The sequence below is a fragment of the Pagrus major genome, chromosome 14 (assembly GCF_040436345.1).
Source record: "Pagrus major chromosome 14, Pma_NU_1.0".
In the NCBI taxonomy this organism is placed as follows: domain Eukaryota; kingdom Metazoa; phylum Chordata; class Actinopteri; order Spariformes; family Sparidae; genus Pagrus; species Pagrus major.
This window is the reverse complement of record NC_133228.1, coordinates 11,292,536-11,312,875: the sequence shown is the minus strand read 5'-3', so window position 1 is coordinate 11,312,875 and position 20,340 is coordinate 11,292,536. Positions and strand designations below refer to the sequence as shown.

General features: G+C 40.8%; 2 protein-coding genes across 4 annotated transcripts; both read right to left on the bottom strand.

Annotated features, from left to right (window-relative positions):
• Positions 1 to 188: 188 nt before the first annotated feature.
• On the bottom strand, positions 189 to 2,310 carry cdpf1 (cysteine rich DPF motif domain containing 1). Of its 2 annotated transcripts, XM_073480684.1 has the most exons (4): positions 2,144 to 2,310; positions 1,813 to 1,924; positions 1,111 to 1,252; positions 189 to 861 (listed from the first exon to the last, which is right to left on the bottom strand). In XM_073480684.1, exons 1-3 carry the CDS (start codon positions 2,254 to 2,256, stop codon positions 1,124 to 1,126), a joined length of 354 nt encoding a protein of 117 aa, XP_073336785.1. In that variant the 5' UTR covers positions 2,257 to 2,310; the 3' UTR covers positions 189 to 861; positions 1,111 to 1,123. The 2 variants fall into 2 exon arrangements, with proteins under 2 accessions (XP_073336785.1, XP_073336783.1); XM_073480682.1 differs by having other exon boundaries at positions 189 to 1,252.
• Positions 2,311 to 3,405: 1,095 nt separating this feature from the next.
• On the bottom strand, positions 3,406 to 19,189 carry LOC141008446 (peroxisome proliferator-activated receptor alpha-like). 2 transcript variants are annotated; one of them, XM_073480815.1, is made up of 8 exons: positions 19,009 to 19,189; positions 14,120 to 14,351; positions 12,444 to 12,598; positions 8,437 to 8,575; positions 6,673 to 6,872; positions 6,310 to 6,576; positions 5,380 to 5,623; positions 3,406 to 5,294 (listed from the first exon to the last, which is right to left on the bottom strand). In XM_073480815.1, exons 2-8 carry the CDS (start codon positions 14,322 to 14,324, stop codon positions 5,050 to 5,052), a joined length of 1,455 nt encoding a protein of 484 aa, XP_073336916.1. In that variant the 5' UTR covers positions 14,325 to 14,351; positions 19,009 to 19,189; the 3' UTR covers positions 3,406 to 5,049. The 2 variants fall into 2 exon arrangements, with proteins under 2 accessions (XP_073336916.1, XP_073336915.1); XM_073480814.1 differs by having other exon boundaries at positions 6,310 to 6,579; positions 19,009 to 19,098.
• Positions 19,190 to 20,340: the final 1,151 nt, after the last annotated feature.

Genomic DNA, 20,340 nt, shown 5'->3' with positions numbered 1-20,340 from the left:
ACGGGCGACTGAGAAACGAGACGAGGGAACATTTCGTTTGGGTCACACATGCATAACCAATGCTTTAAGATTGAAATATTAGGGCTCATTCTCCTGGAGAAAAACACAGCTGGTGTACCTGAGTGTGATGACAGGTTAAACATTAATTATGATCCACGATTAAACAGTCATAAAACGATACAGAGAGGTCGCTGTGCGCATCTTTTTTATAGTTTAAGATAACAAAGAAAAACATTTTTTTGACTTCACAGAAGTCAACAGTGCACCCTCATGCATGGATGCAGAAATGAAAGAGCACTGTTAAAAATGAGGTGTCACAGTCAGCACAAACATGTGTCTATAGAATTACTCACATAAATGTTCCCATTAGCTGCATATGTTGGTGAAAAAGTAATAAAAATGTGTCTTCTCATAAAAAAGGCACATTAAAGGATTGTGCAACAGGCATAATTCATCAACTACAAAGAGAAATTGTATGACTTATTAATTTCCTTACATTTCAAAGGCAGTGGACACATGAATCTGGTTTTTAATTTGACTGATTCTGGGAAATGTTATAACTTCCACATCTTCTTTCAAGTCATGCATAGTAAATAACCATGTTGAACAGTGTGTAAAAAGCCCAGAATAGTTTTTGAACTGGGCTGCACTAACTTAAATTATGTGCATAAGATTCGATACTCTGCTTTCTTTTTAAAATAGGAAATTAAAAGCAATTGCAGCACAACTATACAGTGCATGCCATTAAAATTTTAAACTGGGAGACATTTTTTATTGCTCCAAAATCAGCAGGTCTGATTCTGCGTGTGAGTCAGGGGTCTGGCAACACCGGTCACGCCCGTTGTTTGCTTCTATAAAACTCTGTAGAAACAAATAAACAATCAACAAATAACACCCTGTAGGCTAATACAGCAGTTTAACTTTACTGGCCATTAGTGTAAGCTATTATTATTATTATAAAGCGTGATGTTTATTTCCCACCCAAGTTACAATAAGCCAGAGCTATGCTAATAAATTACAGGATATTGTGGTGTTTTTGCAGTTTGGTCCCACATTTGGGTCTCTTTATGAGAATGCAGACACTTCTCCTCTAGTGTGCAGGTTATGGACCTCTTGTCAGATGTCATGAGACGGCTGCCCTGGAGCCCTGCTTCTTCTTGGCCAGCTCGGCCTGAATCTGATGTGGGAACTGGTCCAGGTGCTTGTTCACACAGCGCATGCAGAACCTCTTGGTGTAGAAGATACTGCAGTCCTGATATGAGAGAGGGGAGAGCACGAGTCCAGCATCAACGCTCCAGCAGCCTCAAATATATATGAACTTGATATACCCAGTCACACAGAGTTTACTTTTCACTATCCTTTTGTGGGACTGGATTAAATTGATTTATAAGAGCATCACAGATCTGAAGCTCACTCAGTAGATAGTATACATGTATGTCACATGATTAAAAAAGTCATCTGAGGAGATCATCATAGATGCATGTTGATCTACAAGGTCATCTCATGTCAAGTGGAAAGCTGGCACATGAGAACATGCAGTTTAAACGACGATGAAGCTCCTTAATTGCTTTTTCTCTGTCCCAGGACACAATAATATTGCATTTAAAGTATTTACAGACACACAGACTCAATATCTGTCTCTGCTTCATGTTACATACTCCCTCATCATACACTGCTGTCACTTGTCCCTGGAGGAGCATGCCAACATTTGTGCACCAGACATTAATCGCTTGATAAACCGAATTACATGATCACATATTTGTTCTGTGGCAAAAAACAGACCGTAGCAATTCAATTATCGGGACATCTTACCGATCCAACACAGACACGCATGGCGCACAGGCTGCAGTTTGAGCCCAAAACCAGAAACTTCTCCTTGTCCGGACTGAATGGGTCTCTGGTCACAAAGCACTCTTCAAGCAACCTGATGGACGATAAAAAGCCAGACATAAACTTAATTATAACTTAATTTAGATGCATGTGGTTCTCAGAGACAAAACAGACGTGTGTTTCAAGGGCCAAACTGCTCGCCGGAGGGTTTAATTTAGCTTTTTAAGACGATGGCGCAGCAGCTAACAACATTAGCTTTAGCACAGCTAGCTCCAGAGCGCTAAACGGAGCGTCTTCCTTCACGTCCACTTACACAATGGCTCTGGTGTTTGGTGGTTTCTGGCCGTGGTAAGTAAAAGGGCTACTTAATTCACACAACTGGCAGGTAAATGTTTTTTGAGGGGCTTCACTAGCAGTATGCTCCATGTTGCTCTTAGCAGGGGGAGCTGAAAATGCTAGTTCCTGGTTTTCATATCGAGCGCAGCCATGTTGTTTCATGAAGCTTTACCGCCACCTACTGGACCGGGGGAGCAGGAGCATGGATGGTGTGTAGAGTGTAGATATAAATATCATATAAATTATTTAATTACAAATGGTATATATTGGAGAGATTCTAGCTACCAAAGCTTTTTTTTAAAAAAAATATTGACAATTAAAGTGGCTTCTGAACATTTGTTGTCATTATTAGGATGCTTCAAACGCATGTTGAAAGATATTTTTATATAAAATTAAAGGAAAGTTTGATAAACCATTTAAAATTGATGGCAAAAAAAACCTAAAATGCAATGAATTTACAACAGATACTTTAATATGTCATTAAAGGAAAAGCACAGGTGTAATTAATAACATTAAAGGGGCACTATGTAGTTTTGGAGAAGAAATTCAAACTCTGAATTTTAATTTTTGACATTATTAATGAGGTAATAATACAAACTCAGAAATATTTATTTTTTCCGTAACTGAATAAACAAGCTGTTCTCAGAGGAAAATAAGATCCCCAGAACACAGTTTGAAGCTAGGAAGGTGGCAGGGTCCGCCACATATAAACAAAGTTACACAGTATGAAATTGTGTTGTCCATAAAGGTCAGTTAATATTCAGTTTGTTCAGTCATTAAAATTAAGAAAGTTTGTTTAATTAGTGTCTTTAGGCATAAAAATATCTATCTCTTCTGATTAAAATGTCTTCCACAAAATGACAAAGTGCACCTTTAAAGCCTCACAGGGACACTTAAATTAAATGGAACAAAGCTATCATTAACATTATCAGTTCCACCTGTGCTTTTCCTGTTACCACAGCTCAAAATGCCTGCAGTGAAAAAGGCCTATTAGCTTATTTATAGGAACAGTAGGGTTTGAATCATGTGAGCAGATAATAGACCCTTTTCACAGCAGCCATTTTGACATTAATAGAAGATAAACACAGGTGTTTCTAATCCCATTAATTAAGGCATTGGAACAAAAAAAACCCTTAATTAATGACGTTAGTTATAATTGTGCTCATGTCAAAATGGCTGCAGTCAAAAAGGTCTGTATTGGTATTTTTAGGCAGGTAAAAAAAAAACATTACAAAAAACTCAGTTAAATATATTAGTTTATTTTAGACTACCACATAATATGATTCATTTTACTGAAACAGCAAACTGTACATGATAAAAAATATAGACTGTTTCATAAGGGTGAGAAAACAGTGATTCTCCTCTTTGTGAGGCCTGTTTCACTGTCTGCACATACACACACCCCTTCCACTGTGGTCACCACATTCTTGTTATATTTACACAATAACACATAAACCAGCTTAACAGATTATTGCGTTTGTGGTCAAAATATTCAATACTGGCCGATGCAGTCTTTTTTTCCTGAAAACAAAGTGATTAAATGGCAGGATTAGTACAAAACATTTCGTCCTCTGTCACACTGATCTGACAAAAAAGGTTAGATGAGCTATCATGTTGTGCTGTTTTTTTAGCAACAGGATAAAGGATTAAAATAAATACATAACTGCAATTATTTTCAAATTATGGCTGCTTATAGTGGAAGTAAGGCTCCAATAAATTCACTGCTTATATGTGAGGACATTCCCTGGTTCAGCATTACATTACATTACATGGTTTAAAAAGCTACCCACTGAAGGCATACGATCGAAAGAGAGAAAACACGACCTCAGGCACTGAGACATAATGGCACTTGGTGAATACTGATGCAGGTGTTTCTTCATGCACTCATCTCAAAATGGTCAAGGGAGATCAATTAGTCACTAGTACAAAATGAAAGGACATGACAGTGATATTAACCAAATCCGAACAACTTTAAAATTAACATACAGTATCATATACTGTAAATATCAAAAATATTAGGACTATGTCTGATGTCCGATGTCTGACATATTTCAGTTGCTTCAGTGATTAAAAACGTTATTATCCCATACGCACAATTCGGTTTATTGTTCACAGGCAATACTTATATTTAACATCACTGCATGCTAGAGCTGCAACAATGAATCAATTATTGTCCATTGCCAACTATTATGATAATCAATAAATCGATTCCAGCTGCTTAAATGTGAATATTTTCTGGTTTCTCTACTCCTCTGAAACAGTAAACTGAATATCTTAAAGAACCAACACATTTGAGGACATCATTTTGGGTTTTGGGAATCACTGACTGACATTTGTCACCATTTTCTGACATTTAATAGAACAAAAAAAAGGATCCACAGACCAGTTAACAATGAAAATAATCGTTAGTTGCAGCCCTAGTGCATGCATGACTGCTGCAGTCATGTCCCTGTATCTTTAATATGTGTATACCCATTTTAAATACGATGAAAATTTGCATAGCTTACTCCCTCTTTAGCTTTTGTTTAGGAAGAGCTGGCATCCAGGGCATCATCTGTAGCAACTGGGTGCACTAAATTCAAATTAATGCATGTAAAGGAAATCTCTGCACATCTGTGGTGTGAAAATCAAAAAAGCTTGTTCCTTGCTGTGTCCCCCTTTCATGGAAGAAGTCACGCCACCTACAAGAGCTGCCTTTCCCCCATTTCATTTGTTTTGTTTCAGTAGGAAGTCACATGGTCTCCGTGCAACCTCTGCAGGGTGCATCCACAGTGGCTGCACAATAGGCTACTTACAGTACATTGATATGCATGATAGCATCAGTAAATATTTGATTAATGAACGGCATACAGTAATCTTTGTCCATGACCATGTGCTATCCTCTCAGTACATGTCCCTGTATATTTCTTGCAGGAGCGGGTGCAGCGACGTGTCCTCCGTCGTCTTGATTTCCTGCACCAGCTGAGCATGCTCCGTGACCAGCTCCCGGAGGTCGGCTAGTTTCTGCAGCAGTCTGGGGAAGAGGAAGTTGTCGTCGGGGTGGTTGGCCAGCAGGTGGAGCCGTAGTACCTGAACGATGCTTTCTTGCAGCTGCTCCACCAAAGGCACGTCCACCAGGCCTGGGCGATCTGAAGGGAAGGGATCGCACAGAAGGAGAATTAAATTCAGTCTCTGGTGCATTTTTAGTTCAAATTAAATATAACTTTCAGTTACCTCCGCAGCAGATAATGGCAGCCACGAAAAGGGCCAGGTCACTGTCATCTAGCTCCAGGGAGTTGAAGCGTGCTGCAAACTGGAATTTGGGCTCCATCATGTCACTAAATGGCCGCCGGAGGCTCTTGAGGAACTCCCGGGTGATGAAGCCTCCGCCACGGGCCACCAGGAGGCCGTCTTTGTTCATGCAGGAGGCCAGGAGAGTGAAGAGGGCTTCATAAACACCGTACTTCAAGAGAGTCACCTAAACAGGCAGGTAGGAAGGCAGCAGAATGACTCTAACATGTATTTTTGTGTCTCCGACTGCTTTTTCTCACAAAATTCCAACAGAATCACATCCTCTTTAATTCAAGTTAGATGATGAGTTCACCCAAAAGTGAGAATTCAGTCGTTATCCACTCACCCTCATGCCAATGGGAGGCCGGGTCAAGTTTAGTAGTCCACATAAGATTTCTGGGATTAGATGGGGATTTACAGCTCGTCTGGTGTAATCTAAGTATTTAGAAGCCCAGAGATCCTAAATTGAATTTAAGATGTTATTTACACTCTTGATCATGCTAACGCTAATGGTCTTAGCCAATGGTTTTAGCTTAGCAGCTACAGTGAAGATTCTGGCTTAAAAAAAGGTCTAAATACCGTCTATATCAAATCAATTTGGGATCTCAGGGCTTCTGGAGGCCTGCGTTACACCACAAGAGCTGCATGGAGCCATTTTATATTTTGCTGCTGCTGTTTTTTTTTACGTTTTAAAACAAGTCCCCATCTACTTTAGTTGTTTAGGAGAATGCTGCATCACTGTTTTGCTATGAACCACGAAACTTCACCCTACTTTCCATCAGCATGAGACTGGGAAGATAATGACTGAATTTTCATTTTTAGGTGAACTAATCCTTTAAGTACAATCTTCCATGTGGCATCCCTTAAACCCACCTGGTCATTTAGATCCAGGCTCTGGAAACCCGGCACAGCCTTGGCGAACTCCGTCAGCTCCGTGACCGTCTCCACCGACGTACTCTGGCAGCAGTGGAAGAGCCTGGCTTCAGCCTCCCTCTGCTGGAGCTCCCCACACCCCACAGCCGGAACCAGCTCCCCAGCTTGAAGGCCACTCTCGGGCTCCGGATTGTCACCGTTTACCATGTGTGCCGCTAACGTCCTCTCTGCCAGCTGGAACGTCTCCATGTCATGAATGATGAAAGGCTGCTGGGAAAGAAGACACAGCAGGATGTTGGAAGGTGAGGATACAGATAAAAAATATGCCCAAACCTCTGTTCCGTGCTTTATTTTTTCCTTTACCGGCTTGCTGGTCTTTCCGGTGAGTATGAGCCGAGCCTTAGCCTTGTTCATGCTGAAGTTTTTCACATAGGCTCCGTGGATCTCCCTCACCAGAATCTTGTGGTCGGCCAGCATGGGGCCCGCCACCTCTTTCTCCACCACCTTTCGTTCTGCCTTGAGCTTTAGTTTCTCCGCCTGAGGCATCCGACCAAACCGGATGGCTGGGGCACAGAAACATTCAGCGTTAGCAGCAGCTAGAGGAGTTTTTCAAATGGTAGGGTGTCTTATTTTACAACACATACAGAGACATCAGACATATCCTGTTACAGCAAACATGCATGCGTGCAGACACACAAACATTCACCCACATTCAGAATTCTTTCCTCTCTTCTGAGGACAACATGTCGTCTTCCTCTCAGGTTTCCTACACTGCTCTGTCTGCAGTGGGAGGCCATCGTAACAAACCCAATGACCCCTCTGCAGTCGGTGCAGATGACAGGCCAGATGTGGAGCTATATGGGCCTGTGTTTTCTCAGTGTCAAGCAGGCTCCGGCAGGACATTGTTCTATAAAAACCCAGTCAATGTAAAGCACACTGAACTGGAGCCAGATCACAGAAGGAATCGTGCTGTTGTTGTAAAGAACATATACTATGATGTCGGCTGAGGACCTTCTGAGTAGAATTTTATGTAACTACATGCTGCAGTTTATTTCATTCCTATAAAGTTTCATTTCAGGACTTCTGACACACACCCCTTCAGAAGCCAAATAAACTTTGGTCCCAGCAGCCTACAATTTTGAGTAAATTCAAATTCAAATAGCTTTATTGGCATTAGCATAACTAAATACATTTATGGCAAAGCACTGTACAAATAATTCTGTAGTTTTTTTTAAACAATCAATATAAAGAAATGGAACAAACATGCACATTTATTGTATTTTGAAAAGTGTATGGAACCTCAACATCACAACTCATCACTTCACATGTTATAAACAATGACAGGGGGGATTCAATAAAGTCCTGTCTGTTTTATTCCCCCCCGGCAAAATCATATTTACTCAATTTAATTCTCCTAAAAAAAATAATTAATAGTTAAACACAGAAGCAGTAAAGCATACTCTTGCTCAAATTAGTACACTCAGTGGTTTTGCTGCTGATGAATGTGGGCCAATACAGCTCTATTTGTACATTTTTCCGAGTGAAAAATTCAACAGGATATTTAGCTAACATTTTTAGCATTCTACATATAGAGTGGTTCATACGTCTTTTAACAACGTTTTCAACAAAACTGGCTACACACCTGGCAGGCCAAGCTCGTCACTTATTTGTTGACATGCTTTATTGGTCCTGTTTCTGTCTCAATAATGCTTCATGTGCATATAAAAACAGAGAAAATGAGCCTGTCTCTCATGTCAGTGGTGGTATTTGAACGCTAGGGGTCTGTAATTATGGACACAAAACAAAACTATTTGCAAGTCATTCTCTGCATGTACTACTGCAGTTTCAAGTATGAACCCTCGCTGGATAATTATCCTTTAATTGTCATTTGTGGCTATTATTTAACAAAAGTTACACAGTTCAGCTTTAAACTACACTACTCAAAATTAGTTAGGGATTTGGGGATATGGGTGCATACATGCAAAGTCAAATGTAGCCAAAAATATTCACAAAACACAAAATAAACATTCAGAAATGTCACAGAATAAACAATCAAGTGAAACGCTAAAATATCCTAATGTCCCTAACTCATTCTGGGTAGTGTACTTTGGAGGTTTCAGGCCTTACCGTTATGGGACATGCCCACCGAGAGGCACTTGTGGAATCGGCAGTACTGGCACTTGTTGCGGTTCTTTTTTTGGATCTTGCAGTTGCGTTCGCACTTGTCGTACTCCAGCTTTAGTCTGATGGTCCTCCTGAAGAAACCCTGGTAGAGACAGAGAGATGTACTGTAGCTGTCAACTTTATTTACAGCTTCATTTGAAGATTATATTAAAACATTCTGGTCTGAGTCCACAATACGCCCACACAAACACTCAGCCCGTACGGGAATCAATTAACCTTTCTGATGTCTTCACCCACCCTTGACATCAGACACATTCTCTGCTGCCTCTTGATTGAATTTTAAACCAGAAGTGAATTTTGCAGCTGCTATTCAATAAGTTGGAGAATGACTGTCTTGTCCTACTTAACAGTTCAAGGATTTCATTAATTCAGTGTACAACATTAGCTGTCTGAGCCTGTCTATTCATGCAATTCAACACATGTTTGACCAAATTAATTCAAGCCTTATTTAACAATGTTCATGGCTTCCCATTCACTCTGGTTCAGTGAGCTTAAAGTTCTGAATTGCATGGCAAGACTGAGTCCAGTTACAATCGTGTAGTTATTATTACTATTATTATTTAGAAAACATCATCATTTAACTTTTTTTTAAAAAGTTGTACCAAGGCTGTTTATTTCTCTAACTCAAACATGGCAGCATCCAAGCACACTTCCCCCGTCTGCAGCCTCAGGTGGATCAGGGCTAAATCGGCCCACTGATAATCCTTCACATGTGCTGCAGAGGCCTCACTCCTGGCAAACAGGATAACTGTCAGACATGCATCGCCTTTATAACGACAGGGTTTATAGCTCTTATCAGTGGTCTGTTAATCCTTAATTTAATCTGTAAATGGTTTTACAAATGCTGGGTTTAAGGGCCCCAAAGACAAGAAAGTGTAAGAATGCAAATTTCTTTACACGTCATGTTTGATCCTTAAATGCACGGTACGTAATTTCTGCATTTAAGAGTCTCATGAGCAAAATAAAACAAAAGATGCATCATGGGAGTTGTTGTCCTCATTATTAAAGATTATTAAACACCATTGCTGATAAAAATCCATCTGACATAACTCAGGCATAAATGTTTAAGTCTAGTCTCTCTCTCCTGGAATTTACAGTGACAGGTGACCAAATGAAAAGCACCCTTACTTTGTATAAACATTATATATTTCTGAGTTTAAACATTGTTGGAAACATTCTGGATAAATTAAAGGTGCAATATGTAAGATAAAAAATAATTAGTTAATTAAAATGATCAAATTATTAACAGTTTTGACGTTACATCAAAGGCGTCTATGTTCCTTTGTTAAGAGATATCTAGTGAAGTTAGCATGCTAACCAGCTAGCCCCGGGCCTGAAAACCTTTTTCTCCCAGTCCAAAGCTCCTGTGCTAGCAGAGCAAACACGAACAACCCCCTGGTAGTCCACCTAGCTGCACGGCTAACTGAGCTAACAAGCTAACAGTAGCTAAAGTCATGAATGTATAAACAGAAAACAGTTAGCAGCAGTTAACAGTTTCTCTGGTGATATGCTGCTTGTATAAATTCAAGGTGACCAATTCTTATGTATTGCACAAAGGTTTTGTCCTTTTTAGAGATTAATACAAAAATGGTGCATTTTATATCTTTAAGACAACAGGGAGATTAAGATGATCTGGTATCTATCCATGAAATCTGATCACACTTCATCACTACACAGAAAAACTACTCTTGATGACTGATCATACACCATATGTCAGACACCTACTGTATATCTGCAGCCCCTTATAATACTGTTCATGCATTCTGTACATTGAGAGCCCTGGTAGGACCATCCACCTTGGATTGGACTGTATGGAGCCATTACATCTCTATTTAAAGATATATGTTCTTCAAGGTTTATAGTGAGCTCTGACCTTTCTGATGAAGAACCCTGACTGAACAAGACATCCTGTAGCGCTCTAACACACACAAAGATACAGGGCAATGGGCCAACACATGCTTGCAGATGATCCTTTTACGTAAACTGACGCACACTGATGTACATTGTTGACATTTTAGTCATCAGTCACTGTCGGGAAGGGAATATTGCGATATATCTGGTCACGCAACACATCAGCCATCATCCTACAGAAGGTCTTATCTGCTTTAAATGTTGAAGACACATTGTTATGAAGGATTATCATGTGCTTGTCACTTCTTTGTTATTTTAAACCACAAAAAACAGTTTTGGGGTAGAACAAGCTGTAATGTTCATGAAAACACTGGAGGTCCGGGCATCTACTTGAGTGACACATGATAGTCATTAAATACATTACAAAACAACAGAGATGCACAAGGAGGAGAAAACAGATGTGCTTGTTTACAGCTCGCATGTCTTTGCATGTCTGTGCATGAGAGAACAGACATTACCAGAGGCCAATACTTTGCTGTGATATATAGCCATGAGAGGTGAGTAACAAGGCCAAAAAACATAAGCAAAGACAGGTGTTGTGCAATGCTTCCTTAAAGGCAAACATCTTTAAGTGGAACAGAAGGAAAAGTTCAATCTAGGTGGGAAACCTATTCAACCTGACCTCCACCAGCAGTAAGAGGTGCTGTCTCTGACTGTCCTGTACACATGTCGTACCGTCATCGCCACAGACTTAAGCCCCGGCACCACAGCATCACGGCACATTCCATTCACATTCCCACTATGAAGCGCTCCTCTCTTAAAGCGAGGTGTTGAAAATGATATGCAGAGCCCGTCCAGCATGGAAACCGTCAACTGTGACTGCTACACATCACGAGGCAGACTTTTCCATGATGGCGCAATAATTTAGGAACAGCGTCCAACAGTTCAGAGTCATCCTGTCCCTGTGGTCTGAACGGGAGGAGCGTTACTTGTGTTGATTCTGATGAATGAGACATGGGTTGTAAACCAGAGCCCTGCAGGAATATGGCCAATTTAGCAGCACTCAAAAACACACAGATGTGCATTGTGCAACTGGCAGGACATTTTACAAAAACTTGGACAGAGAAATGCAAATTGTGAAACGTTAGCTTCCTGCCGGTGTCCATCTCTTCTGTCTCAGATAGATTAGAGTGAAAATGAATGCATGGAGCTCGTCTAAACGAGCGAAAAAAAGCAGATTCTCTCCAGGAGGGGGAAAACAAAGAGGAGAACTCAAGTAGCGACTGTGCCAACTCTGTCTGGATTTCAAGGTGGAGCTGCAGCTGATGGAGGAAAACATTAAAGAGGGCAAGGTCACAAGTTCAGAAGTCGGGCAGGAATAGCAAACAAAGGCTCAGATTAACAGCAACAACCTGCCACTGGCTTAGAGACTCATGACAAGCTCACTTGACTTTACAAACAATGCAGCACTTAACCCCTCAATGGTTCCAACACCTCCAACACCAATCACTGGTCTCAGTGGTCAAAATGTTCTCACTGTCATGGTTTTCCAGTGACACTTTTGTCCCTAAAATCTCAAGAATCTCAGGAATTTCAGAACACAGAAGTGTCCTGCAGAGCTCATTTAATTATCCACCTTTAAGATAACAAATGTCTCTTGTCATTAAATCCTAAGGATGACTCTGTAATATTTAATATGAAGCACAGCAGGGCTCTGTGCCAGCAGCGGCAGCAGCTTCATGTGTCACTCTGTTGGGCTCTGTGCCAAGCAAGGGAGAGGTGACCAGGCAACCAAGGCCACTGTGTCCCCCACCTCACATGACCCGACTATGTGTCTCAGAAACTTTCCACTGGCCTCTAGGTCAGGTGCCTCTGGGGTGGACATGTGTTTGGGTGTGTGTGCGTGCGGGCATGTATGTTCATGTGTACACTTGTCTGTGTTTGTATCGGGTGTTTCACCTTTGGTACATTTACACAGCCACGTGGAGGGAGACCAAAGACAACATTTACCTCTGCAGCACACATTATTATCAGTCTGAGTGCTTATATTTATATCTTTAATGCCGTTTATGTCCGTATATTATGTCAGTATGTCTCACCTTGCAGCCCTCACAGGCATGCACGCCGTAGTGGAAGCCTGAAGCCTTGTCAGAGCACACCCGGCACTCCAGGTTGAGGGGGGTGGAGGTCTCATCTGGGCCCTGTGTGGCTCCACACACCCCTGAAGACGGACTGGAGGCTGGGGTCAATGTGTCTAGACACAACAGAGCAGAAAGGAGACAATAGAAAGTGATGTCACTGGACTATCATTTGAATAAATGCAATGCAAACTGCGACATCCACTTTATAGAAAAATGTTACACAAAATACTCTCTTTATTAACTTTCTTTGCAAACTGACAACACTTTAATGAATAGTTTGAAACGTTGAAAAAGATACTTATTTGCCATTTTGCCACTCATGCAGTATGTCTCATGACTCATAAAGCTAGCTTCAGTCAGCAGCCAGTTAGCTTAGCTTAGCTTGGAGTAAGCTAACCATTTGTTAGCTGTTTGTAAGGTGCGTTCATGTGGAATAATCAGTCAAATGAGTTACCGACTAAAATCTTCACATGAAACGTTGACACAACAACAACTGATGATGAAAGGAAATGTTTTGTTGATGGTCAGAAACTTACATTGCTTATCAATTTTTTGCTCACATATAAATTCTAATATGGTATTAGGTTCTAACTCTAAGCTGCTGTCCACGTAGAGGGACCTAGCTTGGTTGGAAAAGTTATTTATTAGCGTTAACCCTGATAAATACAACACACCCTTTTAGCGACCATTTTAGGACTTAAAAGCTCATTAACACACTGGAGTCAGAAGAACTACTTCCAAACTCTAGAAATGGGACCACCGAGGAGCACGTGAATGCACAGTAACAAACAAGATATGACATGTTAATGAGTGAGCTTTAGAGGTAGCCTAGACAGAGCCAGGCGAGCTTTTTCCAGTCATTATGCTAAGCTAAAAAAGTCGGACGCACCTCACCAACCCTGACCTCAAAATCCAAGATGGCTGCTTAGCGAATCAACAACCGTGAAAGCTCTAGAATCTAATGTTTATTGTCTTATTTGTGTCTCATTAAATCGGTCTTACAAACAGTTCTGTCCAACTTCTATCCTTGAATATGTTGCTTCGGTGTTTGTATGCGCAAAAATATCATGTAATGCATTGCTAACCAACTGGTATTGTAAACAATAGCTCATAATCTCTAACCTGGCTAGAATTGGCCTCCAGACTTGTACTGGAATGCAGTCAACCCGGGTATGACGTAATTCCCAGCTCCGACTTCCAACTTCAGACATAAATGGAACGCACCATTACAGAAAATTAAGTTAACCACTAAACTATGTTGTACAGGAAAAGTGTCTACAAGAAAACCTATATTTTCTTTATGTTACAAACATATGCCAACCAAAGAAACAGGTTGAAAAACCACTTACAATCAAAGGAAACACAGGCTTCTGTTTCTAATGTTACCAACTAAACCAACATGAGGATTTGACCCTTTTCTCATACTTAAATACCTAAAAATCCTAGTGATGGCAAAAACAAGACATCTGTTACAGATCAGGACACATTCATCTAATTAAACTGTATTTTGCATTAAACGCTGAGGATTCCTGTGAAACAGGCTGCTTCTTTTGTTGACTTGAGTATTATAGTTAGGTGTCTCCTGAAGACTTGTCACAATGTCTTCTCTTTCTTTCAAACATTCAACTACTCACCCAGCGCGATGGAGCTCTCAGACCCCGAGCCAGCACTCTGATACTGTGGGAAATCAAATCCCAGCGTGTCGTCTCCTATGGACTGGGAGATGTCACGAAGATCCTCCATCAGGTCTCCACACAGCGGACTGTCCAGCAGGGAATCCCCCAGTGGGGACGGTGGGCTGAAGAGATCCCCCGCCATGGTGGAGATCAAAGCAGACATGGAAGGAACAACCCCTCACTCACCAGACTGTGATAAGGGGGGGAAGAGAGTAAGCCAGTGAGTGATAATGAAACTGACTGAGGCAGACATTACATTGTTTGTGGCTTTCATGATGACACACTCTGAAAAAACCTCTGAAAAAAGGTAGTTTTTAGATTAGTTAATTTTAAGACAACCACAACTGTCTCTGACCTTTTCAAACTCTCACCAAAGCCTGGTTAGTTTCTCTCATGTTCTCAGAAAAAATGACAGAAACTGAGATGACTCATTTTTCGGTTTGTATTCTCACCCTTTTAAGCTTTCGTCCACATTAAGCAGGCATTTTAGTGTGGATCAGCCACGAAGGACATGAAAGTGCGGTTAATATCACCGGCTGTGTTGGACCATTATGGGCAATGCTTCAATCAATGAGCAGGCAATATGAGATGTTGATATGATTTTTGCCCGGACGTGATTCAATTTCATGATTCTTTTTATATTGCCCATTACTCATGTGGAAAAGGAAAACCATGCTTTAGGAAAATGATGTCATATGTTTCTGCTCAGACAGTCCGAGAGCTGCTAGCTGTTGATGGTGCCATTGCTCAACACAGGAAGAACCTGGTTGGCAGGCAATATGACTGCAATTTGCTACTTTATCAGTATATTATTACTATATTAAAGGGTAACTCCACCAACTTTACACATTAAAGTGTGTTTACAAGTCTTAGAGAGAACTACTGCATATTTAAAAATAATAGTAATAAAAAAGTAGTATAAAACCTTTTGTGGCTCCAGAGGAAGCTACATGAAATCTGATAATGTGCCTCCAGTGAGACGTTATACTACTTTTTTCACATGTGCAGTAGTACACTCTAAGACCTGTGAACACACTTTCATGTGTAAAATTGGTGGAGTTACCTTCAACTACATTTCTACAAGCAACACAACACGTATGAGGGAAGATCTGAGCTTCTTTGCTGTCCTACATGTTTCAGACAAAATAAAGCCAAACATTTTACTTCAGTTCTGTTATGAAGCTACTAATGCCAGCGGTAGGTTCGTGATGTGAAGGTGATTGTTTAATAAGTGAACCATGCACAAAGAGTCAACAGTGGACCATTATTTCAATCGCACCACTCATAGATTAAATTCCAACCTTTTCAGCCAAAGTACACAACCTGCAAGCTCCAACTCAAACTTATTGACCAACTCTGAGTATCTGAATAGATTGCAGTCACTTTGTACGTCCGTGTCTCTGGCTGCTGCCTGTCCTCTCAGAGTGGATCTCAAAGTATGTGTGGTGGGAGGGAGTTTGGTGGAGCTCCCAGCTGCTCACAGCGGGGTAAGAGGACATCTGTTTGAGCTATCACACGACATCACAGCTCACAGCCATGTTCTATAACACTCCCTCCAACTTTCAGTAATTCATGGAGGCAGATTGTTACAAAGCGTACTGTCTGTAAAACCTCCGTTAGTAATGATGAATGAGGATAAATGCAGAAAAACCTTCATAAAGATGGTAATTCTCTCCGTCTAAACCCCCTAACCCTTTCCTCTTACATTATTAGAATAAAATTTGATCAGTGTTATAATGCTAACAAATGTATTACAGCATTTAAGGCAGGAATCACTAACATATCTCTGATGATACTGTGAGATTTGACTGTGAAATCTCACAAACTCAGTTTTCACAGCTGCACACATCTGTAAGCCGAGCGTGGAAGAAACATAAGCTAACACGAGGTTGTGCAACTCTAACTTTCACTGCTTAGGATGAGGCAAAACGCTCTCTGTCACTCTGTCAACTCTGGTGGATGAGGCCAGACAGTAATTGATCGAAGCATGCTTGTTCTAGTTTATCTTGTCTTTAGGTTGCAGCATTTCAGAGGACAGGTCCCGACAGTTCACCGCAGTTGTGCAAGGGGGAGCGGGTGTGGAAAGATTTATGCTTGTACCTACAGTATATTGTGCAGTACGGTGTCTACTGCGGTAAGCGATCGTCTAACAGGTCTTTCGAGCTGCTCTGACGCATAACGTGCCCTCTGACAAACTGATGAAGCTCCTGGCAGCTGAAGCAGATTTCTCCATCAGACGGTAGATTAGGCAAACGTGTTTTTCTCTGAAACACAATAAGCAGTTTGGACTTCAGTGCACTGAGTTCATCTAAAAAGTAACCCATCATTTCCCATGTATCTGTGGCTGTGGAAGTCCTGCTTGGAATTCCTTTATTGTCATTTTCAATGTGTTGTTTTTTGCAAAGTTGTATCCAAAATATTATAATACAATATATATTATATCTTTACTGTAATATGGCATGTGTGTTGTCCTTTCCTGGTTTTAAAGGCTGCATTACGGTAAAGTGATGTAACTGTCAGAACTAACCAGACTGCTTTATATTTGCCTTAAAGGTACAACATAGGGGGCAGCATATCACCAGAGTAACCGCTAACTGTAGCTGCCGTTAGCTAGTTAGCTCCGTTAGCTGTGCAGTTAGTGATCCAGACTGGGCGCTTGCGGTGGTAATACGAGACAGGACAGGCTGGGGCTGGCTGGTTAGCATGCTAACTTTAGAGGACATCTCTGCAACACAACACATAGATGTCTTTGACAAAAGGTAGGAAGCTATTTCTTCACAATCTAAACGCTTTAAACCAAAATTCTTACATTGTGCACCTTTAACCACTTCATTATTATCATTATGTCCACATTACTGGTGATCATTAAAAATCTCATTGTGTTAATATTTTGCGAAGGTATCAATAGTCATCCATACAATACTGATGCAATATTGATATTGCGGCATTTGGTCAAAAATATCGTGATATTTAATTTTGTTTTCCAGTCTGTGCTTTTGAGGAGATTTCAAAAACATTATAATTGTTATTATTTTATTATAGCATTTTCAGGCCATATGACCCAGATCGACCAAATCCATATCTGGTTTTGACAATTTCATGGTGTAGATCTGAGTTCTGCGTGTCTCGAGCTGCTCTCTGGCATGACTGACTGTGACGCTCATTCGATTCATCAATTAGTCCTTTAAAGAAAATAAATCTGCAGTTCTTTTGATCATCGTTCAAGCAATTTGTCAAGCAAAAATGCTAAAACATTTGATGTTTCCAGGTTCTAAAATGTGGGGAGGTGCTGGTTTTCTTGGGTCTTACACAACATTAGATTAAAGACTTTGGACTGTTGGTCAGATGAAACAACACGTTGTGCTCCAGGGTTTGATGACAAACATTTCCCCTGTTTTCTGATGTTTTTTAGACCAAATCGATGATCAGTTGATTAAGGCAAATAAAAATAATCATTAGTTGCAACCTTAATCGGATAACAAAACAAATAAAGACCTAGACGGCTATTGCTCTTAAATGTTTAATAACCTTTGAACCTCTAATGCCATCCATAAGCTTTAAAAACTCATGTTGAGTGAGTTTTTCAGATGTTCAGTGGTATCACACATATCTTGTTTGGGCATTCAGGGGATCTGTAGTGAAAACCATGATACCACCATATTCTTCAGCACTGATTTGTCAAGGAAATCAACGTAGTTTCATCCTCTGGGGCAACGGTTGTAGTCGAGCTACTTCTGTTGTTCATGTTATTCAAGTCACGTCTGCTTCAGTGCCTTCGGTTGTGATTTACTAACATTAATATTCACTGTCCTAACTTGTTTTTGGGCACATCTACATGGCCAGTCAATCAATAGGATGACACCTGGGATAATATGATAATTGATGGCTGTGGCTTGGTCAGGAAAGGTCAGATGTAAGGCAAATGTCAAATTTAGACTTTTAAATGAGTAAGACTGAAACTGACGGTTCTCTTGAATCAAATGATGTTGTGCACTTGATCCTGACTGCGTAAGAAAAACTAAAGACATACAGGAGAGTCAGGTCTTTCTGATGAACCCACCTGATCTGGTTCTCCGTGCTGATATTAAAATAGGCCAACAACAACAACAACAACTCCTAACTGGGCTGGCGTGACTTTATTTCCCCTTTCATAGATGACCGGGGACCGGTCCCTGTTTCACCTCAGAGGACATTGTGTTTTAAATCCCAGAGGAACTATAATCCCAGACAGGAGGCCGCTATCTTTAGGTCATAGGGGAAGAGGAAACAGTAGCTGCACTCAGAGCACGTTAGCAGATGACAGCGAGGACACAACAGACCACAGAAAATCACTTTGTATGTGAGGTCGGCTGTATGTTGATGCTCTTGTTACCTCAGTTTATGGTTGGATCTCTCCACATCCAAGGTCATCCATGAGCCACCAAAAATCAGATACAGGAGACATCCCCAAACCAGCATCCACAGTCTGATTAAAACTAGATCAACGTTTACAGACAGTACTCATGTTAAGAGCTGCTGCTGCTGCACAGACATGTAAAAGGAAGTCTAATGGAGGCTGAAAGGGGAATTTACGGCCAACTAATGTCTTCCTCTCATCAGACTGAAACTATTCTCGACACCACTGTAGGTGTGAGTGGCTGATCACAAAAGCAGGTGAGGGCGAGTCAGGAAAGTGAAGTTCACTTGCAACACACAGCAAGACTGAATTCTTCTGTGCATTAATCGAAATCAGCAGAATATGACAGCGCATGGACTTTCAACTTGTTACTCCTGCACAGTAGAGTATGAGTTAGTTTAAAACAGCCATGGAAGGTTTACATAACTGGGAAATAAAGCTTCTGAGTTACCTCACAGGCTGCTATCCGGAGCATTTCCCCGCGCCGTCACCGGGATGGACGGCCGTGTGTGTGTGACCGGAGGAGGGAGGTGTTTGGGTCCGACACACTGCTCCAGATCTGCTCCGCTGGAAAACTTGACGCGTCTCCTCCCTGCGCGCTGTCAAACCTCCGCTCGTCCTCCACAGGAAGTAAACGCATCGACGGACGGACGGCGACACGGCGCACACACCCCCCTGACACACCTATGCTTTCAGCCAATGGGCACGCCGGGAGCTGAAAGTGGGAGCTCCCCCCCCCCCCCCCGGTTTTTGGCAGGAGGCAATCACTTCCTGGTGGCTCGAGACGTCACGGGTCGGTCTGGATGCGTGTAATGTCTCATGAACTAGACTATAAAATGTCGAGATGTCCGTGAACACAACACTGTAGAAGCAGCAGGTCGTCTCCTCAAGCTGCGAATCACTGACGTAATTAAACGTCAACTACGTCATATTGGCCTATCATATGATACTGATTACGTAAATGCTCAATTAAGCCACAGTTTTTCACAATAAAATACCAAAAAACACATACTAGGCAACAGCCCACTGAGGCAATGTGATGGTGATTTTGGGCTGAAACTGATCTGATTTGAACAGTGTTACATTATTTCTACCATATTACACCCTTTCTCACCTTTACTATATACTTTGCACATGATAATTTAGCAGTAACTAACCCTAATTTATTCTATTGGTAATCAGATAAAAAGAAAATAAAAACATTGATTCAAATAATCAGAAATGTTGGACATCAGAGCCAATAATCAGTCAAACCATAGTATACAGTATATACATGTACATTTATGTATAACTTTACATTCACTTGTGATACTTAAGTGTATTTAATGTCAGATACTTTAAGACTTTTACTCAAGTACAATTCGTATGGGTGACTTTGGCTCTTAGCTAAGTAATATTTTAGGACAATATCTTTACTTTTACTCAAGTATGACTCTTGGGTACATTTTATGTCACTGTATAATATGATGCACTGTTATAGAAAGTACTTTATTATATTTCAGATTACATTAGCCTTCTCAAAACTAGATAAAATAGTAGCTCCATCTCAACCATCTATGCACACATGAATGCATCACTTATCATAATATAATAGTAACACTCAGGAGGAGCCACTTTTCTAAATTATGAGTACTTTTACTTTTAATATTTGAAGTATATTTTTCTAAAGGGACTAAGTGACATTTTTAATGTTGGGCTTTTACTTGTAAGGGTGTATTGGTCTCTACAATGCAGTATAGATACTCCAAGTTAATGATCTGAATACTTTCCCCACCACTGCATA

Excerpts from the sequence above, each read along its gene's own strand:
- LOC141008446 (XM_073480814.1), bottom strand. The coding sequence starts at position 14,324 with ATGTCTGCTTTGATCTCCACCATGGCGGGGGATCTCTTCAGCCCACCG. Across the intron at positions 12,599-14,119 it reads TGAGAGCTCCATCGCGCTGG|ACACATTGACCCCAGCCTCC; the intron begins GTGAGTAGTTGA and ends TGTTGTGTCTAG. Across the intron at positions 6,873-8,436 it reads GGTGGGCATGTCCCATAACG|CCATCCGGTTTGGTCGGATG; the intron begins GTAAGGCCTGAA and ends TCTGTGCCCCAG.
- cdpf1 (XM_073480682.1), bottom strand. The coding sequence starts at position 2,256 with ATGGAGCATACTGCTAGTGAAGCCCCTCAAAAAACATTTACCTGCCAG. Across the intron at positions 1,925-2,143 it reads CCAAACACCAGAGCCATTGT|GTTGCTTGAAGAGTGCTTTG; the intron begins GTAAGTGGACGT and ends ATCGTCCATCAG. Across the intron at positions 1,253-1,812 it reads TGCGTGTCTGTGTTGGATCG|GACTGCAGTATCTTCTACAC; the intron begins GTAAGATGTCCC and ends CTCTCATATCAG.